Here is a 23,849-nt window from a genome sequence, read left to right on the forward strand (position 1 = left end):
GAGTGGGACAAAATTCTTACTGAGATGTTTGCAAACCTGGTGGCCAACTACAAGAAACGTCTGATCTCTGTGATTGCCAACAAGGTTTTGCCATCAAGTATTAAATCATGTTTTACAAAGGGATCAAATACTTATTTCATTCATTAAAATGCAAAGCAATTGATAACTTTTTTGAAATGCCTTTTTCTGGATTTTTTGTTGTTGTTGTTATTCTGTCTCTCACTGTTAAAATAAATTTACCATTAAAATTATATTTGTCAGTGGGCAAACATAAAAAATCAGCAGGGGATCAAATACTTTTTTCTTTCACTGTAAATAAAACTCAGTTTTATCTGAAACAGAGTAGTCTAAGCAAATAATATATTTACACCATTTTATGCAAACTAGGATCTTTAACTTGGAAAGTACCTTGCAAGCCACCTTAATGTTCAATCAGTTTCTCAGAATTTTAATATAGCATCAAACAAATGGCCAATCACATGGCAACTGACCACACTGGCACACAAGACATATATAAACTAAATAGGACAAGACACTTCTACCGAAGTCCTGCTGATGATGTTACCTAGACTGAAAACAAAATGTTTGGGAACTAAATGGCAAGCTCAGAGAACAAACTCCTGCCAAAATCTAAAACCCGAGCTACAAGTATTTTCTATTATTCTACCCTAATGTTACCAAGATTCCATAACTAGTACGTAAATAAAGTGTACTGACACAAGTTGATGATTTTTTGTCCTAAGAGCTTCAAAATCAAAATGTTTGTGTGTGTGTAAATATTTTGCCATATTTAATCTGAAGTCATTTAATTATAATTTACTTTTTTCTTTATATCTTGCTTTTTAACTAGTTGAACAAGTCACTGAACGTATAACTTTTTTAAAAAATGAAAACCTTGCTTGCTATGAGATATTTTTTTAATTGCTAATAAAACAATTAATTTTATAATTTTTATGGTTTCAAGAAGATATGTTCTTGTGTTTAGGAAATATTGCACAATGTAATAAATACCCTGTTCTCAGTTCTTTAATTCAAATATGTATTTTCTTGGCACTGTGTGTTTCTAGTGTGAGCTGAAAAAAGGAAGATATTCGTTCAGGAGGAATGCTCACAGACCCTTTAAAGCACCCTTTCTCCTTTTAAATAGCTGCACATCCCTAGCTGTAAGCCATTCAGAACTTTAAAAATTAGTCTCCAAATCCTTTCTTAGGCCCTGGAAATAGATTGGCAGCTAATGCAACTAACAAAGAACAAGCGTGATATGATTAAGTTAGCTAATCGAATTACAAACTTTGAAATTTTCTTTTTGATGAACTCAAATTTAGAAACTACCTTGAAAAGTAGTCCATCATACTATGATTGTAGTAATTCAAGTGAACGGTTACCAAAGCACATATGTTACAATATCTCTGCCCAAAACATCGATTTAAAACTTGTAAAAGGCATTCTTAGTCACCACTGTCATAAACAGATTTAAAAAAGGAATAATTAGTGACAATGTGGTAAATTTATCAAACAGTCAAAATAATTCAAATTACAAAATATATTGAAAGAACTGCTTAACTAAATCAAATATTCTATTATAGCAAATAACTTACCTTTTCTGTTGATATGAATTGAGACCAATAGCTGTCTCAGTCTAAAAGAGAATAGAAAACTTCAATTGTAAAACATTTTTAAAGAAATTACTTCTAAATATTCAAATTATTTAGAACTGAATATCATCTGTCTATCCCATTACAGGAAGTCTTCAACTTATGACTATAATGGAATCTGTTGTTCCAGTTGTTAAGCAAGGCGCCCAAATAATTGCTTCACTCCCTGTTGTGGTTGTTAAGTGAAGCATGCCTCAGGGGTGAGGGAGGCCCTGGAAGGCTTGGTGCAGGCCCAAGCCCACACTGCATCTTCCCAGCTCACGTGATTTGAGAATTGTAATCACTCCCAAATTGGCCTGAATTTTGTTCATGTGATCACAGGGGCACTGCAGTAGCTATAACTTTGGATAATAAGTCCCTTTGTCCAGTCCTATCATAATTTAAAATGGTCACTGAACAAATTATCATAAATTGAGGACTACTTGTAACTAGAGAATATCTAATCTCACAAACATTTTAGGTTGATACACACTAATGAATTTGTAGATAAACTATAAATGCTGCATATTTTTACTTTCAAAAATAGAATTCCTCATCAAAAGCTATTTATTTATTAGATTTTTATCCTGCCTTTATTACTTTATAAGTAACTCCAGGCGATGAACATACATAATACTCCTTATTTCTCTTCCTTCCCCCCAAACAACACTCCTGTGAGGTAGGTTAAGCTGAAAGATTGGCCCAAAGTTACCCAGTCAGGTTCCGTGCTTAAGACGGGACTAGAACTCAGTCTCCTGGCCACTGCAAACTGGCTCTTCACCCATTTTAAGCTACCTCAGCAGTACTGGGATAAAAGTACAAGCTAGAAAATGGGAAAGGGGAAATAGGAAAGTAGGAAAAATAACAACACTAATTCTACATATAACGAGTGTGTATTGGGAACAATTATAGACTAAATTTTATACAGGGAACTGTGTCACATAAAAAAATTCAGATTTTTGAATTTGTATTTTAACTTGACATGTGATCTACATATAATTTACCGTATTACTTATATACTGTTTATCAGTTATAGTTTTACTATTTTCTTTTTTATACTGATTTTATTACTTTAACCAAGTATATTTAAAGTTTAATAGTCATGTCCTGATTACAAAATGGATATCAAATGTCCATGAAATAATATTTTTTAATGATATAACATTAAAACCCACTGAGGGGTTAGATTGTTAGATATCCATCCACACTGTTTATTTGCTTTTGATATACATTAACTATCTTTTATATTCTTTTTTTTTGTAAAAATTTTTATTTTCAACTTTACAATACACAACAATCTTATAAATACTTCAGATAAAAAATAAAACAAATTAATACACACCACATTCAGTCTTGCCCGCCCATTTTCCCCCAAACCGCATCCCACCTCAAACCAACTTAATTCTTTCCCTCTTTTTCTTCACTCTTTTATATTCTTTTACACTTGTTATATCTTTTTATTTAGTCTTCTAAAACAGCATTGTATTATATAAAATAAATAAATAAAGGCAACCAAAATGGTCTGGAATTACAAGCAATTTTCCTTCTTCCTCCTAGCAGAAAGGGGGGGAGGGAATTATAATAAGGATAGCTGCACTGAGGGGAAAGAGAACTGATGAAATAAAAATGAAGTAACTGAAAGAGAAAGTAGAGGAAAGTACTTGTCAGGAATTATAAAAAGAGTTAACATTTTACTAGGGTGGGAAAGAATTTATCTTCAATATTATAGTTACTGTAGTGAGATTTAACCTTTTGGTAATACTTGAATAAGGTTATGCTATTTCAAAGATGTAAGAAATAAGCAGAAGAAAGAGGGAAGCCATTTAAATTGTTTTCGCCCTACTGAGAGTGAAGACTCAAAAAAATGTGCAGATGCATGGACAGAAACTCAATCACTGGATTCCCCAACATTTTTTTCTAGAATCCCCACTCATGGTCAGACAGAAGCAAACTTTCCCCTTCAATATCTGTCAGTATTCTCAGAAGGTAAGACAACCAATCTTTTTTCAAAGGTCACCCTTTACAGGAAAAAGACACCTTCCCTTTGAATAAATATGCTGCTTAATAATTTTGCTGTTCTAGCACATAAAATATTATTTTTTGAGTATTGAAAGTACTGAAATTTAAATTCAAGGAATAGTTTCTGTATATCATATGACTTACAAATACAGATAGTCTTAGACTTACAACTAAAATTGAACCCAAAATTTCTGTTGCTACGTGAGACAATTGTTAAATGAGTTTTGCCTCATTTTATGACCTTCTTGCCACAGTTGTTAAGTGAATCACTGTTAATTTCGTAACATGGTTGTTAGGTGAATCTGGCTTCCCTATTGACTTTGTCAGAAGTTAGCAAAAAGTGATCACATGACTTCAGGACACTGCAATCACCATAATGATGAGTCAGTTGCCAAGTGTCTGAATTTTGATGACATGACCATGGGGATGCTGCATCGGTCGTATGTATTAAAACAATCATACATCACTTTTTTCAGTGCTGTTGTAACTTTGGTCACTAAATGAACTCTTGTAACTTGAGGACTACCTGTATGCTGTGAGATATATGTTTCCCCCTCCTCCTCCCTCACACTCACTCGTCTCTCCCATCCATCATATTACTAATTTTCTGACAGGAGAAAAGATATAGCTGGCAGCCTGAAAGGGAAAGTAGAAGATAACAGCCCAGAAAGATGGTAAATGAATGAAGAAGCTCAATGAGGAACAGCTATAATGTATAGCTATATAAATTCTCACCCAAAATGCAAATTAAATATTAAAAAGGGTCATCTCCTTTTCATAAGCCAAGATGAATAATATCATTTTAATTTTTTAAAAAACTATTTTGAAATCAAATACAGGTAGTCCTTGACTTATGACCACAATTGACTCCAAAATTTCTGTTGCTAAGTGAGACATTTGTTAAGTAGGTTTTGCCCCATTTTATGACTTTTCTTGCCATGGTTAAGTTAATCATTGCAGTTCTTAAGTTAGTAATGTATTTGAATCCAACTTCTCCATTGACTTTGTTTGTCAGAAAGTCACATGACCCTGGGATACTGCAACTGTCATAAAAATGAGTCATTTGCCAAGCAAATGATCACATCACCATGTAAGTGTGAAAAACAGTCATAACTCATTTTTTTCAGTGCCATTGTAACTTCAAACGGTCACTAAACAAACTGTTATAAGTCAAGGATTACCTGTAAACCCTTTTATAATAGCATCATTTGAAATGAAAAGTGAAACACAAATTTTTAAAACAATTCTCTCTGAAAACAAACTAACAAATAACAAAGGTAACTTCACAAACCTTGCTATGGTTTGTTTTAACCATGAGAAACTGAGTAATAAATCAAAATAAACAAGCTATATAAGTTGTAGCACAGTTCAGTATTGTAACTAATTAAAAAGATATTTCATAAAATCATTCTGGAATTAGGCATTGGGAGGCATTTTTTTTAATTGTGGATTTGCTACTATGTCTCAAATTCATTACTGATGAAAAAGTTAAACAGATTTAAAATATTTTACTTTATCAGTCCCTAAATAGTTTTTTAAAAACAAATAATACTTCTTTTTAAAATGTTTCATTCTCTTTTAAACAATTCTAAAAATTGAGGCAGTAATATCAGAACAACAAGCATTTATCTGACAGATTGAAGAAATATATTTTAAGCTAATGAAGGCAGGGAACTTCACAAATGGAGGTCTTTCACTACAATTGGGCATCTGCATTAGGACATTCCCATTCAATTTTGGCTGATACGCATATAATACATGAGAGGAAGGTATTCTGTCATATAATCAAATTCTACAGGCTTTGAACATCAGTACACATAAATCAGTGGTTCTCAACCTGTGGGTCCGGACCCCATTTGGGGTCGAACGACCATTTCATGGGGGTCACCAAACCATGCTGTCCACCATTTTGTTCCCTTTTCCCTAGCTGTCCTACTCCCTCTTATTGGTGGCCACACCCACTTGGGGGTCACCACAACATGGGGAACTGTATTATGGGGTCACGGCATTAGAAAGGTTGAGAACCACTGACATAAATTAACAACCAGAATAGAATAGAAGCAATAGACTGCCCTAGCCAGGGCATTTTTTTTTTTTTTTTTTGCCAATTGAAATTTCTGGGCCAACTCAAGGATAGTTCCAATTGTAGTATTTCAATCTTCAGTTATCTGAAGCCATCCAGTTGAGATGGGGTGTTGTCTTACCAGAACGCCTTTTTTCAGCATGGAGATGAAGAATCCACCAATGGGTTAGCTCTGTCTTCCTGCCCATTAGACCAAGTCAGCCAAACTTGCCATGCCTGTCCTGGGCTAAGCCACACCCAATCTTGACAAGGGTGAAAGCAGCTGACGACAGTCCGACGTGTTGACTCCCAGATCCCTAATATGCCCTAACTGACCTAAAGGGAGTGGATTCTCCATCTCTGTGCTGAGAAAAGGTGTTCAGGTAAGACAACGCCCCTTCTCCAGCACCAGAGATGGAGAATCCACCAATGGGACATACCAAAGCCTCACTGTCCCAATGGGGGGTAAACAGAGGAGGCCGGGGCCATGTCCCCAGTAGCCACCTGCTGAAGGACCTTCCTTCCAAAGAAAGCATCCGCAGATGCAAATCGGTCTATCTTATAATGCCATACAAATGGGGAAGGCGAAGACCATGTTGCCGCCCTGCAAACCTCGATAGAGGCCTGTGTAGCCCATGCCGCGGAGGTCGCAGCACTGCGAGTAGAATTGCCATGACATGACGTGGCACTGGCAGGGAAAGTGACTGGCATGCCTCCGCAATGCAAGCCTTGATCCACCTACCTATGATTGAGGCGGATGCCCTCTGTCTGCTAGAGCTATGGTGAAAGGAAACGAAGAGGGCTTCAGACTTGCGGAAGGACACCATTCGCTTGATATAGTAGTGTAACGTCCTGTGGACATCCAGTGTGTGCCACTGCCGTTATAAGGCATGGGACAGACTAGGGCAAAAATCTGGCAAAACGATTTCTTGGGCCTTATGAAAAAGGGTGTTGACCTTAGGAATGAAGGTAGGGTCCAATCGGAGAACCACCTGGTTTTGGTGAAAGATGCAGAGGTCCTCCCTGACCGACAGTGCCGCGAGTTCAGAGATGCGCCTGGCTGACGTGATAGTGACCAGAAAGGTGACCTTGAGAGACAAAGACCTTAGAGTACAAGTTCTGATAGGCTCAAACGGCGATTTGGTGAGGGTCCTTAGGACCCGTGGCAATTCCCAGGAAGGATACCTATGTACCACGGGTGGTTTTGTGTTGGTGGCGCCCTTAAGGAGCGTATCCTGGGATGCTGGGCAAAGGAACTGAATTGGCGCAGATAAGTAAGGTGGACAGAGCCACAACCTGCCTGCGGATGGTATTAGGCGCTAAACCCGTTGAGGCCCTCGAGCAAGTATTCCAGGATGCTCAGGATTGTCAAGTCCGAAACATCTAGTAGCTGCCTCTCACACCAATTGCAAAAATTCCTCCATGTGGAGTCATAGATGCGATTTGTCGCTGGCTGACAGGAGGCCTGAATCATGGAAATCACTCTTTGTCAAGTATGATTCCCCGCTCAAGATCCAGCGTTCAAGTGCCAGGTGGCTAACTGCAGCCACTTGGTTCTGGGTGTTGTAGAACTCCCTGGCTGAGAAACACGCAACCCGGGGGAATCCTCCATGGGGAAGATCTGGAGAGATTCACTAGGTCGGCGAATCACGGCCTTCGTGGCCAATACGAGGCCACAAGTATAACCTCCGCCCATTCCTGCAACATCTTGTGGATGGTCGCCGGAATCAGAGAGGGGGAAACGCGTAAAGCAGATCCCCCGGGCATGTTCTTCGGAGAGCGTCTGCTTCCTCCGCCCCCGGAGATGGGAACCGGGAGAAGAATCTCGGGAGTTGGGAATTCACCGCAGAAGCGAACAAGTCTACAACTGGTTGTCCGAATCTCTGTGCTATTTCTGAGAAGAGGTCCGGGTGCAGGCGCCATTCAGAATGGTCCACAGTCGACCTGCTTAGAAAGTCCGCTTGTCGGTTTGCCTCCCCCAAGATGTGTTCATCCTGAGGGAGGACAGGTTGGTCTCTGCCCAGGAGCCCAATGCCTGGGCCTCAGCCATGAGGGACCTTGATTGGGTACCCCCTTGCCAGTTCACGTGGGCCTTTGCCGCCATGTTGTCCTGAGGACTAATACATGTTGCCTCGCCACCCTGTTGCAGAAGTGGCGGAGGGCCAGGTGTATGGCTCTGAGCTCCAATCAATTGATATAGTGTTTCAGGTCTGCTTGGAACCATTGTCCCTGAGCCAATTAAGACTGCAGGTGTGCTCCCCAAATAGACTGGTATCTGTCATAAGCGTGAGCCGGGCGAGTTTCTTGAAGTAGAACTACCACCGGAGAGACTGCAGGGTCTGAGGGGGAACCTTTACCCATTGGTTGGAGGAGCTGGTGCCCAACCTTTGGAAAGGGAAGAGGAACCATTAGAGGTTTCTGGAATGCAGTCTGGCCCAAGGCACTATTGCAATACACGGGACCATCTTTCCCAAAAGCTGGGAAAGCAGGACCAGTGGTACTACGTGTTCCCTGCGTAACCTGAGGACCAGAGTCCGGATGCTGTCCCGACGTTCCTGTGACAGGTATACCTGGCAGCTGAGTGTGTCTATGATGGTGCCCAGGTGTAAGAGTCAGGTAGAGTGAACAGTCTGAAAGTTCACCGAGAACCCATGCTCCTGAAGGATCCTGATCGATAATATCAGGTCTGACTGGGCGGCTTGAAGGGAGGACGACTGAATGAGAATGTCGTCCAGATAACACTGGACACGCATAGGTACCATACGAAGGTGTGCGGCCAACACCGCCAGGTCTTTGGTGAACACCCTTGGAGCTGATGAGAGGCCGAACGGAAGAGCCCTGTATTGGTAGTGATGACCCACGTAGCAGAACCTGACGAACTGCCGGTGGTTGAGGAAGATGAGGATGTGGAGATACGCTTCCACGAGGTCTATGGATATCAGGAAATCTCCGTTCCTTCCGCTGCCCAAGATGGACTGAAGGGTTTGCATCTTGAGTTTTTGATATGCAATATGGTAATTCAGACCTTTGATGTCTAGAATCGCCCTCCATCCTCCCGAGGCTTTGGGAACCATGAAGAGGATGGAGTAAAATCCCTGCCCCTGTTGATTGGACGGCATCGGTTCTATGGCCTTTATCTCCAAGAGATGTTGAATGGCCTCTCACATGAGGCTGCTTTTGACAGGGTTCTTTGATTGGGGGCAAGGAATGAAACGCCCTGGGGGACTAGACACAAATTCCAGGGACAGACCATATTGAATGGTCTGACGGACCCAGGAGTTTGTGGTGGTGGCTTCCCACTGGTGGGCGAAGAGCACCAACCTGCCACCTATGGGGGGAGCAGCTCGAGAGTCACTAGGATCTTCTATAGGAGCGACCCCCCCTCGAAATGGCCGCTTGCTCTGGAATTGTTGTCTGGGTCTGGGGCCGGTCCTGTCAACAGTCTGGCCGTGAAGGGGCAGGGGGGGCTGAGAGGAGCCCATGCCCATTCCTGGCCGAAAGGACTGCCTGCGGGCGTACGGGTTAGCATGCCTTTCGGCCCATCTGCTGAGGTGTGCCAGCACCTTCCGCTTGTCCTTATTTTTGGTCAAATAAGGAGTCAGGGCCTCTCCGAACAGCTGACCACCTTGATAAGGGGCCATAGCTAGACGCCATTTGGACTTTGGGTCAGCTTGCCAATGTCTGAGCCATAGCATCCTACGTGCTGAGACATTGGATGTTATGTCCTAGATGAGAACCTGGCCACATGTAGCGTGGCATCCGAGATGTACTCAGATGCTGCAACAAGCGTGCTCAGGTCTTGTTGGGTACGTACCTCCTCTGGGGGAAGCCTGGTTTATAGTTGGCGAAGCCAGAGTAGGGAGGTCCTGGAAAAGAAGGATGCACAAGTGGCCGCTCTTACCTCCCATGCCGCCACCTGGTGAGTCCTACGGAATGCCAATTTCCATCTCCTGTCTTCGGCCTTTAGCACCTCTGCCATATCCCCTGACACTGTAGACGAGGACAAGAGGGAACCAAAGGGTTCATCCATCGTTGGCACCTTGAGGTCCTCTGCCAGGTCTGGTGCTGCGCTGAACAGTTTCCTGTCTATTTCCCCCAGAGGGGGAAAGGTGCCAGGTGATACCCATTGCTACCAGATTGCGTTCCGAAAGAGTGCCGGCTAAGGGACGTGGTGCTGAGTCACGACGGGTTCGAAGAACACCGGGTTCGAATTTGAGCTGGGCGGTGGGTCTGGCTGCGGGATCTGATCAGGACCTATGTTGGCCGTGGAACTGGCCCTGCAGAACAGTGGCAGGAAAAGGGCTGGGTTGAACAGCCCTCCAAATGGGGGAGGGTCTGGGGGAGGGTCTTCCTCCTTCCACCAAGACATGTCAGGTTGGTTGTCGTCTGTAGGAGATGAGGCCCTAATATGATAGGACCTGGACGGAGAGGAGGAACCCTGGTACTCGGGTGCACCCGACTGAAAGAAAGGTGGGGGTATGGAAGCCACAGATTCAGGTCTGGGTCTGTGGTAGGACCTAGCAGCAAGTGCCCTGTCAACCGCCTGAGCGATCAGGGTTTGGAGACAATCTTCAGAAGGGGAGCTCTCGGGCTCAGCCCCCCTGAGCCCTGCCGCTTTGGGGGTAAAGGTGGCCTCTGGAATCAAATGTGGGACCCATGGTGACAATGATGGTTGGTGGATCACTTGAACTTGATCCACCCCAGAAGAATGGAGATTCCTCTCCGGGAACCAGACCCCTGGGGTAGAAGCCGAGGGCCCCAAAGGGAGATCGAAGAGCGCATCCTCTGTTTGCTCCACCTTTGCTCTGGCCTGCTTCTGCGCTTTGGAGAATTCTTTCTCCAAAGCCTGGTACCTTCTGCTAGCCTGTTTCTCCACCAACTTGGAAGACTTCCTTCCAGAAATGGTCTTGGCCTTAGCTTTGATCCTGCCTGCCATTTCCTGCTTGGAGGATTTCTGCCTTTTACGGCTGGTGGATGGGGAGGCGGTGTTCTTAGGTTGAGACACTGTGGAGTCCTCCATCCTGAGGTGAGCTATCTCAGAGGTGCTGAGAGGGAGCTCTGGCAGGGGATCGGTTGCCGAGATAGGCTGAGCAGGTGGAGCAGGGAATTGTGTTGTCCTGCTCTCCTGACCACCCGACTGGTAGAAGAAGCGGATTGCTTGTCCCCCTTTGGGGTTCGGTCTTGTTTATGGCCACGGCAAACCTGCTTGCTCGTAGAGCTCCTGATAACGCTAAAAGGTGGCCAGGACAATGAGTTGCACCAGAGAGTGTTGGGAACAGAAGCTTCTGAAGAATTGAGAAATGAATTATGTTTTGTGAATTAAGAATTTTATGAAATATAATTTTATGAATTATAAGTTTAGGAATTATAATTTTATTACAAATTGTATGATTATAATTTTGTGAATTATGATCCCAATGGGCTGGGCCTGACAACGTGGGCCCAATAAGTTAGCAGGCCGGGGCGACCAGTTGCGAAGAGGAAGGGGGGGCTGTCCGAGATGGGAACCGCTGGTAATGACCACTGCAGCACCCCGAGGCCCTCCCTTCCCTCAGAAGGAAAAGAAACCGTTCCTGGGGAGGCTCAACCCTCCACCAGGAATTGCTCGGCTTGTTTGGCTGCCGTGTTTGCCAAAATGGCAACCGGAACAATTTGGTGCGAAAGATGGCGGTCACTCGCAATTGGCACGCAAGAAAAGCTTCTGCTCTAATTGGTGGGAAAAAAGAACCCAACGGAAGTGCCTTCTGCTACCATGGCGTGACCCGGCGCCCAATGACGACCGGAGCAATTTGGTGTTGCAATTAAGGTGACTGCCCGATTCAGTGAGGAGTGCAGCGGCTGCTTGACAGAATGAAGGGAAAGCCGGTAAAGCTTCAGCAGTCGGAATCCCCCCTCCCCCGGAAGGCCCAAAAGGATAGTGGCCGCTTGCCCCTCTCGATCCGACGAGACAGGGAGCCTAGCCAGTTCCTCAATTTAATGAAAAGGAAGCGAGGGAGGAATCTCCATCCCCCGGGAGGTTTGGATGGACTCTGGCTGCAGCGCTGATCCCAGTGCTGAACAGCTGAAAGGACTTTCACTTGGGAGGGAGCTAAAGCCTCAACAATAGCCCCAGAGATCTGGGGGAAAAAAACCACCCCCCGAACTTCCAATAGACTATTTCACACAGCGCTGATCCCAGCGCTGTTGAAATGGCTGTGGATGTCAAAGAAATTAGAATCCACCAATGGAATTAAGCTCTACTACCTGCCTTAGACTGGGAGCCAAACTTGTCACGTCCGTTTGGGCTGGAGACCAAGTCAAGACTGGGTGTGGCTTAGCCCAGGACAGGCGTGGCAAGTTTGGCTGACTTGGTCTAATGGGCAGGAAGACAGAGCTAATCCATTGGTGGATTCTCCATCTTCAGTGATGGAGAATCAGCTTCTGCTTTCTGATCCTCAGGTGACACTGTTTAGTTGACTTTGACTGATCTCCCCAAAGCTAGAATTCAGATCTGGTTAATGTTTGATCACCAAGATAGCCCAGAGATGTCATCCACATGGGGTAGCCAGCAACATCAGATTCTGAAACTCAATGGCAAAACTACTTTCTTATTGCTGCCATGAAAACTACATGGAAGAAACTGGAGAAAATATATAGAAGGATTTCCAATAAGTGCTGGAAACTCAATCAAACTTTGATTGAATGTTACGATACGTGGTGGTTTTGTAAGTATGCTAAATCACATTGGATAAATGTAATAATGACTATGTAGAAATAATATAAAATAGAAATATTAATGAAACCTCAAGTCTTTTTTCTAGGTATTATGGACAAATGAATAGAAAAACAATTGAGATGTTATTTCTTGACATGGTGACTGCTTCAAGGATGTTTATGATAAGTATTGAAAAGAAAAAAATAAGCCATCTGCTGAACAATGGATTTTAAAATTGACTGAACTGGTAGCAAAATTAACTAATTAGAGTCAATGGATTAGATAGGTTTATATCTAATCCACTGTCTCTAATTAGTTAATTTTGCCACCTCTGCTAGCTCAGTCAATTTTAAAATCCATTCTTCAGATATTGGAAGCATTTGTGGACTTTCTGCATATTAAATACAGTAACTGATGGTACACAGGACTTCAAAAATTAGTGTTATTGCTTTTTTATACTATCAACAGATGATGGGTCGACATGATTGATAAACAGATTTTCACACTGGTGACATTTTTCTATGTAACATAGAATTTTTTTTAAATAGAGATGGGAACGTTTATAATTACTTGTAGACCTATTATGTAAGGGGGCAGAATGTAGCAGATATTTTAGCTACATTTTTCAGCATTCAACCAGGGTGGACACTTTATGTTTGTTTGTTTATTTATTTATGAGACTTATATACCGCTTTAAGTGCAAGCACTCTCTAAGCAGTGTACACCAGTAAGCAATGTATATATATATTTACATTGCCCCCAACAATCTGGGTCCTCATTTTACCTACCTCGAAGGATGGAAGGCTGAGTCAACCTTGAGCCGGTGAGATTTGAACCGCTGACCTGCTGAACAGTCAGCTAAAGTGGCCTGCAGTACTGCACTCTAACTGCTGCGCCACCTCATAATGTTAGTGTTAATGATACATTTGTCATTTGTTATTTTATTGTACAAGTTTTTGTTTTTATTGTTACCATTTGATGCTTGCTTTTTTCTTTTTCCCATTTTGTATTTTAACTTTGCAGTTAAATAAAAAAATTATTTAAAAAAAAAAGAAAACTACATGAACTATTCAAATAGTCAAAAAGCTAACTTCAAAGGAGGTTTTACTAATCCTGATTTACAACCACTGCTAACAAACCTATCCTATAGATCAGGGGTGTCAAACTGCCAGCCCAAGGCCCGGATGCATCACGCCAAAAACGCGCCCACCTCACTGCCAGCAATGGAAAAAAGCCGTGATACATCATGACACATCACGTGACACTGGGAGTTTGACACCCATGCTATAGATATTGCATTCTTGTTACTTTCTAATTAATTACAATTTTTCAAAATATCATTAAGATCATAAATTTTTCCTGTCATAGATGAGCATTACCTTCTCCACTGTAACTTCTGATTTAAAGTTATGAATACCCATGATAACATTTCCCATGCCAGTTTATTTTACCTTAATATATATTGTTTAAAGACAATGTTTTGTAAAGCTGTTATTTGTCTTAATCCTTAATAATGTTCACAAGCATACAATAAAAGCTACAACAGCAAAATGATACCATATACATCATGATATAAAGCAGATGTGTTCAATCTGCAGCCTACATGTGATCCTGGACAGCTAGTAATGCACAAGAACATAAACTCTTAACATTATGTGATTTATATATATTAACTACATTATATCTTTTATATGTGGACCAAGACAATTCCTCTTCACTCAATCTGGACCAGACAAGCCAAAAGGTTGAATACACATGATGTAAAGTGACGCAAGTATATGATCCATGTTATTTACATAATGTCCACTTCCCTCTACTTCATTCCCTTCCTCCATTCACAATATTCTTTCACAGAAACAAATTGAAAAATGGAAACTTATACATTTGAAATTATTCTAGATTACATAAATATTGAATCTAATTCCAAATAATTCATCATTTACTAAAACACCATGTTAAAAAACCATGGATTTCAAATTTGAAACTGATTAAATTGTTCAAATATGTCTTTTATGTTAATTTCAATGTTTCAATCAATTTTATTAAAATGAGTCAGTTCATCCAGAAATTCCTTGTACAAAAAATCCAGCTAGTCACTTAAAATTTTATCTCAGCATAAAAAAAGATATTTGCTGAAATATGCTTATAGACAAAATAATTTGACATAGGGGACTTGCAAAAGACCATTTGAAAAGGAAATTGTCTAACCAGTTGTTCCACCATTATTATTATTTTATTAAAGAAAATAATGCAAGTACTAAAGCTGGCTATTTAAAGAAATGTTACTATATAATTCTATTTAACAGTAAATATTTACCTGTAATAAGCCTCCTTCATCAAAGCGCAAGACTTCTATTATGCTATTTGATTGGATAAAAGCTGTAAGAAAAGGAAACAAATAAAAATTTCATTCAAGTCAACCTTGTAACTTATTTATTTTACAATATTTAAAACTTGCCCAATTCTGACCAATTCAGGGTGCAGTACAACAAAGGAAAACAAAAATGAAACTGCTATTGTAACCAGATTTCCTGCTGTGTAGCAATCTCTTTGCATGAACTGGCCATCTGGAGGCTGGCACTGGAGTTCCCCAGAAGTATGGTTCTGGGAGACTTCAATCTGCCATTTCCGGGTTTGGCCTTGGAAGTGACCCAGGAGTTCATGATTATCATGGCAGCCAAATACAATTTTCTTATGGAGCAATGGCAATGTGACCTGGCAGGGATGGGGGTGCTGGTTCCCCCCTTGTCATGTTCAGATCATGCCTTGATGTCCTGTGATTCCTTTGTGCTGCCTGCCTCCACAGTGAGGTTGGACCCATTTGAGTCGTCTGCCCCCAGCAACTGATGAACCTGAATGGGTTCCAGAGGAACCCTATGGTTCACAGAGGAGCTGTGGAAAAGGGTTAAAAGATACCTAGAGCACCACTGGAGGAAGACAAGGCATAGCTCTGTTTGGAAACGACTTAGAGTTGCCATTAAGGCTTATGTTGTTGTGGTAAGAGGGGCAAAACATCATTATTTCTCCACCCTTACTGCATCCATAGAATGCTGCCTGGAAGCCCTGTTCAGGATCACTTAGTCCCTCATTCAAATTCATTCCCAGTTGGAACCCATGTGAGATACCTAGAGATAGATCTTACCAGTTGTATGGGAACAGTTTGATCTTGATGAAGTGGACAGGGTCCTTGATGCTGTCAGTGCAATCACCTCTCAATTAGATATTTAGTCCTCCTTGTTGGTGAAATTAATTCTTCACTGCAAGAGGGGAGTTCCAGAGGTCTTTTAAGAAGGCCCTGGTTTGCCCCCTCTTAAAAAAACCCCACCACCTCACTTGTCTGGACAATTTTTGTCTAGTTTCCAACCTTCCCTTTTTAAGGAAGATGGTAGAGAAGGTGGTTGCTTGGCAGTTTCAAAGAGTCCTGGAAGAAACTGATTATTTAGACCCCTTCCTGTCAGAATTCAGTATTCGGAAGCTACAACTAGTGCAGAATGCAGCGACATGGGCAGTTCTTGGAGCCCCGAGGGTGGTCCATGTTACACCACTGTTCTGTAAGCTGCATTGGCTACCAGTTTGTTCTGGCTACAATTCAAGACATGAGATCAGGTTAGCTGAAGAACCATCTCACCTCATTGGGATTGGCCCACCTATGTCATAGAGGGAGCATGCTGCAGACCCCATCAGTCAAGAATTTTCGACTTTTCAGGAAAAGAGACTTTTCTGCCACTTCACTCCGTATTCTTTGTATTTCCCTCCTCCCCATCTTTTAACAGTATCATTTACTGTATTATTGTTATTTTATAATTTTAATGTGTACTAGTTTTAATGTTTGTAATTTGTCCATGGTCATCTCTTATGAGATGGGTGGCAAAATTTTAATAAAGTAGTAAATTACATATGAAAATAAAAAAATACTAAAAACCCATCAATAAACTTCATAAATCCTTTAATCTAAAGCAGTGGTTCTCAACCTTCCTAATGCCTTGACCCCTTAATACAGTTCATGTTGTGGTGACCCCCCAACCCCCCATCCAGCTGGCTGGGGGGGGGGGGTATCAAAAACTTGACCAAAAAAAAAGGAAAAAAATGGGAAAGTATAGGTAGTCCTCGACTTACAACAATTCGCTTAGTGACTGTTTGAAATTAAAACAGCACTGAAAAAGCAAATTATGATCATTTTTCACACTTATGATTGTTGCAGCATCCCCAAGGTCATGTGATTTACATTCGGATGCTTGACAACTGATTCATACTTATGATGTTCACAGTGTCCCAGGGTCATGTGATCAATGGCCAGGGGACGTGGCCAGCTGATCACTCAGGTTGCAGAGTGCCTGTGGGGGGGGGGGGGAAATCTGTGGCTCTGGGATGGGACTGGGGTGGGTGCCTGCCTTCCTTCCCTCCCTTCTCTCCCCTTGTCCCTTCCTTCTTTTCTTCCTTTCCTTCACCTCCCTCTTAGTCTCTTCCTCCCTCCATCCCTTTCCCATTGTCCCTTCCTTCGTTCCTCCCTCCCTCCCTTCCCTCTTTGTCCCTTCCTTCCTTCCCTCTCTCATTGTCCCTTACTTCCCTCCCTCTTCGTCCCTTCCTTCCTCCCCTCCTCCGTGCCCAGGAAGGGACAAGGGGAAGGGGACAGGCTGCCAGAGGCAGAGGAGAGCTCCGCCCAGCTCACTTGCTCAGCTTCACCAGAAAACAAGCCGCTTGCTAAGTTAGCAGAAGCTCCAGGATCAACACCAGGCTACAGCTGATTTGCGCTTCTGCTAAATTAGCAAGCTAGCAAAGCTTGAGCAAGTTTGCTGGGCAGGAGCCAAGGAGAGCTGCTACAGCTGACCTGCTTCTTGGCTGCTCTGCAAAAGCGCAGATCAGCTGTAGAGGTTCACCCTGATCCTGCACAAGAGGGAAGGAAGGAAGGGCGGAAGGGACAAGGAGAAAGAGGGAGGGAAGGAGGGACAAAGAGGGAGGTGAAGGAAAGGAAGGAAGGAAGGGACAAGGGGAGAGAGGGAGGGAAGGAGGGACAAAGAGGGAGGCGAAGGAATGGAAGGAAGGGACAAGGGGAGAGGGTGGGAAGTAGGAAGAGACCAAGAGGGGGGGAAGGAAAGGAAGTTCCAGCCAGGAGAGGCTTGCCAGCCCGGCTGCCGAGGAACAGAAGAGCGCAAAGCCAAGGAGAAGAAGGTGGCAGAAAAGGTGGCTCCTTTTCTCCACCTCTTCCCTGGGTTTGTGGGAAATTTCTCATCACCAACGCTTACGGGTGCTGCTTTGAGCCCACCGCGAGCTTTCTCGCCCCCTTTGCTTCTCCCCTCTCCCCCACTTTCATGAGGATTGTGGAGCCCTTGGGAAGCTGATTGTGCTTTGAAGCTTAGGAGAGGAGGAGGAGTCCCTTCCTCCTTCCCTCCCTCTCTCCCTGTCAAGCACTGGCAGGCTCAACATGAACGGGTGGTGGAGGAGTCGAGAACGGATGGGGTGGCAAAGGAGACCGGCGGCCATCACCAGATCTCCCGGCTGACAAGCGCAAGTTTGGGAGTTGCCAGCCGTCGGGCGCAGGAGTTGGGTGCTGCAGCGGCCTCCCCTTCGCTGACCTGCATGCACGAGAAGAAGTCAATCCGGTCGCTGCACAATGAGTCTCTGGGGAGGGCGGGGCCTTGCTCTGCGCTTGCGCTCTTCATGCGCCCCCTGCAGGGCACATTTGGTAGAGTTCGTGAAGACTGCCGTCAAGCAGCATATTTTCCACAAATAAGTGAGGTGGAGCGGAGGGAGGAAGGGAAAGAAGGCGGTTGACAAGCCCTGCCTAAGACCATCGGAAATATATGTTTTCCGATGGGCTTAGGCGACCTCTGTGAAAGGCTCGTGCGACCCCAAAAAGGTTCGCAACCCACAGGTTGAGAACCGCTGATCAAAAGGCTGAACAAATGCTCAAACCAATTATTTTGCTTGTTTAAGAAATGCCAGCAGATTTGGGGTTTTCTGCTCTACAGGGAGGAGGGTATTCCATAAAGTAAGGGATACGTCTGAGAAGGCCTGTTATCTGATCATGCACATCATATGGAGGAGGGACTTGCAATTTATCCTCTTTTAATGACTGGATCAGATAGTCAAGTTCAATTCTGCCAAGGCATTTCCTGATATATCCTGATGCTGCACCAGAAATGCCTTTGAAGGTATTAAGCTGCACTTTGTTTTAAGCCTAGAAACTACTGGCAACTAATGCAGCAATTTTAAAATAGGTATTATTCCTGCCTGTCCAGCTTATCTAGTTAGCAATCTAATTATTGCATTTTATACCAGCTACAATCTGCAGTATCTCCAAAGGCATCCCCTTTGAGCATGTTACAACAATCCAACCAAGTGGTGATTAGAATATGAGTTACTATCATCAAGGCATTTTAGTTAAAGTAGGCCATGGCTTCCATTTGCTGTTTAAGCAGATCAGCTTGTCTTAAAAGACCTGGCCAAACCATCATCCATTCAAGTTCTACCAAATTACCCTTAAAATAACACCTATTCATGTCTTAATGCCCATTGTTAGTCCCAGTATCTTATTCTGTTACTCATCATTCATTCTTTATTTTGTACTGGAGAAAAAGAAATCCTATAAACACCGTTGAAAGAGGGGCCAAAGTAAGGAAATACTGTTGTTTGGGAAAACTGTGCACAAAGAGGACTAACATGTTAAGAATATTTTAGCGCTGAAGAATGGCAAAAAAATATCAGGATTGGGGTACAAAAAAAATCATTCTTTCTCAGGCAAATCAAAAAAACTTCAGTATAATAGCTAGATACAATATGCGCAGGGAGACAAGGCCTCAACCAACCAAAATACATATTTGAATATCTATGAGCCAGTTCCCTCCATTAAATAACAGTTAAAAAAAACACATGAGGGTATTGGGATAAGATGAAAAGTCTACAGTAAATGCGTTGAATTATTTTTGCTATATTTCTTCCTTCTGTAAATTAGCATGGACATATATCAATTTTCCAATTTTTCTGTTATATTATTAACAATTCATCGAGAAATGGATTTTAAAAAACAATTAGATCAATGTTTATGTATAAGATAGGTTTTGTATTAAAATATTTTTATAAAACCCAAAACAATATTGTATATTATTTCACATATAATTTAAAAACAATGAATTGTTTAAAACACAAAATTTGGATACAGTCCTTGAATATAGATATGATTTAAATTTTAATAGTGCTTTAAAAAGAACAAGAAGTTAATTGCAAAATAATTTTTATTTATTTATATCTCACCTTTATTATTTTTATAAATAAAGTGGGATATAAATCAGGGAACATACAAAATATTCCTTTCTCTTCCTATTTTCCCACAACCCCCTGTAAGGTGGGTTGGACTGAGAGAGAATGACTGGCCCAAAGTCACTCAGCTGGCTTTCATGCCTAAGGCAGGATTAGAAATCAAAGAAACAGTAGTTATACTGTAATACCATATCCAGGATGGCAATAAAACATTAACAGCTTGATAAGGAAGATCAACTACAAAACTATACATAATCATCAAGTACTGTATGCTGAATAAGCAGAATTGTTGAAAGGATAAAATAGGAGAGAGGAAACATGAACAAATTAACATGCAATCTAAACTGGAATTCTAGCCTAATCTGGATTCAGTTTCATATCACAGTTTAAAATACAATTATATCCAGAATGATACGTGAATCTGTATGAGTTAAATTATGGCAAGCCTGAAAGTGAACCATAGGGTGCCATCCAAATTAAAGTTTTTCCTCTTCTCCCCTGTCTCTTCTCCATGGCTAACTCAGAATTTATATATGTTTTCTGAGGTTTTCGCGGGTATTTGTATGTAGGTCTTTGGTTGTTCGGGTTTTCTCCCACGTAAAATTGGAAGTGTCTTGGCGACGTTTCGACGAAGTCCCATTCGTCATCTTCAGGCTGGTGCTTTCAGCTTCGTGCTTTGAGCAGCTTTGCCACATAAGCTTCTATGTCCTTTTTCATCTTTGGCCACCAGATTTGTCTCTTCACTAGGTGCAGGGTCTTTAAGAACCCAAAATGTCTGTTGCCCTTACATTATGACTACTTTGTAAAATCCACGTCTGCTGGCTGGCTGGGACATATATTTAGGTCGTCTTTGTGTTGCTGGAACCACTCATCTCTTATTAGGACATCTTTTAACGGTTGTGCTAAGTCTTGGGCTGGCTCTGGCTGGAGTGTTGCTTGTTGTTGGGTGAGAACCAGTTCTGTACACTGCTTGGATGGAATAATGGACATCACCACTGCCTCTCAGTCACTATTGTCCTGTGGCATATGGGAGAGGGCAACTGCAAGCAAGTTTTTTTTCCCCTGGCAGACACTGGAGTGTGAAGCTGAACCAGTTAAAGTATTGGGACCACTGGATATCCTTAGGGAATAGCTTCTGGGGGGCCTTCAGCACTTCCAGGTTTTTATGATCTGTCCAGACCTCGAAAGGAGATCTTGCTACCCTCCAGGAACTATCTCCATAATAGGAGAACCCATCAGACTGCGTAAGCCTCCTTTTCCCAGATAGCCCAGTGCCTTTCAGTGTTGGATAACTTGGAAGACATGTAGGCACAGGGTTGTAATTCCCCTTTTGCATTCCTTTGCAGTAGGACCTCCCCCATTGCTATATTGCTGGCACCCATCTCTATTACAAATGGCTCCTCTGGCTTGAGGTGTTTCAGGACTGGCTCCACAGCAAACAGGCGCTTCAACTTTTCAAAAGTGGTTTGGTAATCAAGGAAAGATCCAGGGGCTGGCTGGTTTTTGGATTCACTCCTCCCCCTTTAGCAAATAGGTGATCAGTAGAGCTATCTGGGCAATGGTGGGGATGAATTGGCAGTAAACGTTTGCAATGCCTAGGAAACTCTGTGGTTGCCTTCTGGTCCTAGGGGGCTCCCACTTCCGTATTGCCTTCACCGTACCGGGATCCATCTCCATTCCCTCTTTGGAGATCAGGTATCCAAAGTAGTCTAAGCGGGTCTTATGGAATTCACACTTAGATAGCTTTGCGTAGAGTTGGCTTCCTGAAGTTTCCTGAGTACTGCTCTGACCAGCTTCATGTGTTCTTCGGGCATCTTGGTGTGGATATTAATATATTGTTCAAGTACACTAAGACTCCCTTGTACAAGTGCTCATGCAGGAGCTAATTTATCGATTGCATGAATACGACAGGGGCCCCTTGCAGCCCAAATGGCATTACTCAGAACTGATAGCAACTTAGGGAGCAATTAAACACTGTTTCCACTTGTCCCCTTCTTAATCCTCACTTGGTAATATGCCTCCCTTAAGTCCAGCTTCGTAAAGATTTTTCCCTTTGCCAAATAGCCTAGCATGTCCCTCATAAGGGGGAGAGGGTACACGTTTTCCACACATATGAAGTTCAGTCCCCTATAGTCAACACACAGTCTAAGGGACCCTTCCTTCTTTTCTTTGAACTGCCCACCATGCTACATTTCACTGGCTGGATGAACCTCCTCACTAGGTTCTTGTCTATAAACACTTGGAGTTTGTCCATTTCTCTGGAGGTTATAGAGTATATTTTTGACTTAGGCAGTTTGGCTCCTGGCATGATCTCTATCGCACAGTCAGTGGGTCAGTGAGGTGGGAGCACATCTGATTCCTTTTTGCTAAAAACCTCAGCTAGGTTGCGATACTCTGCTAGAATTAGCAGCTCTAACCCTTTTCCTCTTAGTGTATTTGCAGTTTCCACTTTCACTTTTGTAGCCACAGGTGCGTGGGTGGCTTCTTGCATTTTCCCTGGCTCTTGCTGATTAGTAGCTCTCCTTTGCATCCACCACTTTTCTCTACTCCAGCTTACAGAGGGGTTCCACTTTATCCACCACACTAGTCCTAGGACCATGGGCTCAGTCATCCTGGGGATTACAATAAACCTAATAGTCTCTACTTAAATCCCTACTTTGAGCCAAATTGGCTGGGTTAGACAAGTGGCTGGCTTACCCCATTATTGACCCGTGTAGTTGGGAAAATGCCATGGGTTGCCTTAGTCTTCTTAGCCTCAGTCTCAGCTTCTCCACCACCTGGTGCTAATCACGCAATAGGTACAACCTGAGTGCAACAATGCCATGGTGGCCCCTCTTTCTCCCAAGGGCACCACAATCCCTACCTGGGCCGTCATGGGGGTTATGGTGCCACTTACCATCGAATCGTTGTCCCCCTCGCTATGAGTCTTGTAAAAGACCGGACCATTTTGGGGGTTGGTCAGAGCTCTTTCTTCTTCACTGCCCCATACATGTCCTCTATTTCAACTTCTTTTTTCCTTGAGTTGGCGGTAGGCAAAGGAGCGGTTGCTGGTCATGGTGTGAGGCACTTGGTTGCTCGATGACCATCCTTTCTGCAGCGGAGCAAGTCCCTGGGACTTGGCGAGGCTTGCCCCTTCTGGCTGATGGTGAGCTCCCATTTCTCTCTCCTGGGGTCTGGGCCTCTTTCAGATATACTGTAGGGCTGACTTTCCTGTGGGGTGTAGTCCTGGAACTCCATCAGGTTGATCTCCACCACCATGTTTACAAGTTCTGCGGCACCCCTTGGGGCATGCAGTTCTGTTATAGCTCTTGGTCTAATCCCCTTTGGAAGTAGGAGACCAGGGTACATTCGTGCCATCAGGAAAGTGGTTGGCAAGACCGCGGAAGTCCTGGATGTACTTTGCCACCAGCCGCTTTCTCTGCTTAAAGGTGCGGATACGGGATTCAGCACACTGGGCCATGGGATCCTTGAACAGCTCTCACACGATCTGTATAAATACATCCAGGTTGCCCAGCTCCCACGACCCAGCATCGTACAGATGCGCCATCCAGATGCGCCATTCTCCAGGTTGGATGCCACTGCGTTGACCCGGGCTGCACCATCTGGGTACATTTCCGCATAGTGCTCCATGTGGTGCCACATCTGGGCTAAGAAGCCAGTTTGCCCGGCTCCCCATTGAACTGAACCATGAGGGAGGGTGGTGTTTGCCTGTCTCTTACCACGATGTACCCAGATGGTAGGACCACTGTTGCCGCCAGGAGGGGAGACGGAGAGGCCTCGATCCCCACTTGAGCCACCAGGGCTGCTCTCTGCCACGTGAGAGGAAGGATGGTGAAATTCTTTGCTGCTGCTCCCTGAAAGGGGGATCCAATTGTCCTGACAGGTGCTGGCACCACTGGCTGTAGGAGGGGACGAGGTAGTTAGCAACTTCATTGCCTCTGTCCTGGCCATGGTTGCCTTAGCTCCTGGTGACATTGCTCTCTTGATCTCCAGTCCCTGAACTTCTGTCCCAGCTACTCCATTGATGGGCTGCGGGCGATACTGGAGAACTTCCTCTCAGTCTACTGCCTCACCTTTCATTTGCTCCCTCGGGTCACGTTAACTCCTGTGGGGATTAGGAAGTCCTCGGCCTCTGCTGTCTTTCCCAATTTGCCACCCCGCAAGTCTTCTTTTATTCCCTTTA

At 43.4% G+C, this 23,849-nt stretch overlaps 1 protein-coding gene across 1 annotated transcript in view; it reads right to left on the bottom strand.

The window, feature by feature from the left end:
- The window catches only part of TMEM131 (transmembrane protein 131), a 134,584-nt gene that overhangs the window by 106,770 nt on the left and 3,965 nt on the right, over nucleotides 1-23,849 (bottom strand). The window contains exons 2-3 of the mRNA XM_039340650.1: nucleotides 14,727-14,788; nucleotides 1,599-1,639 (exon numbers count right to left, since the gene is read on the bottom strand). Coding sequence (XP_039196584.1) covers nucleotides 1,599-1,639; nucleotides 14,727-14,788 — 103 coding nt within the window. The remainder of the gene's footprint in view (nucleotides 1-1,598; nucleotides 1,640-14,726; nucleotides 14,789-23,849) is intronic.

Source organism: Crotalus tigris, unplaced genomic scaffold (genome assembly GCF_016545835.1).
Source record: "Crotalus tigris isolate CLP2741 ecotype Arizona unplaced genomic scaffold, ASM1654583v1 scf7180000017753.6788120, whole genome shotgun sequence".
Lineage (NCBI taxonomy): Eukaryota > Metazoa > Chordata > Lepidosauria > Squamata > Viperidae > Crotalus > Crotalus tigris.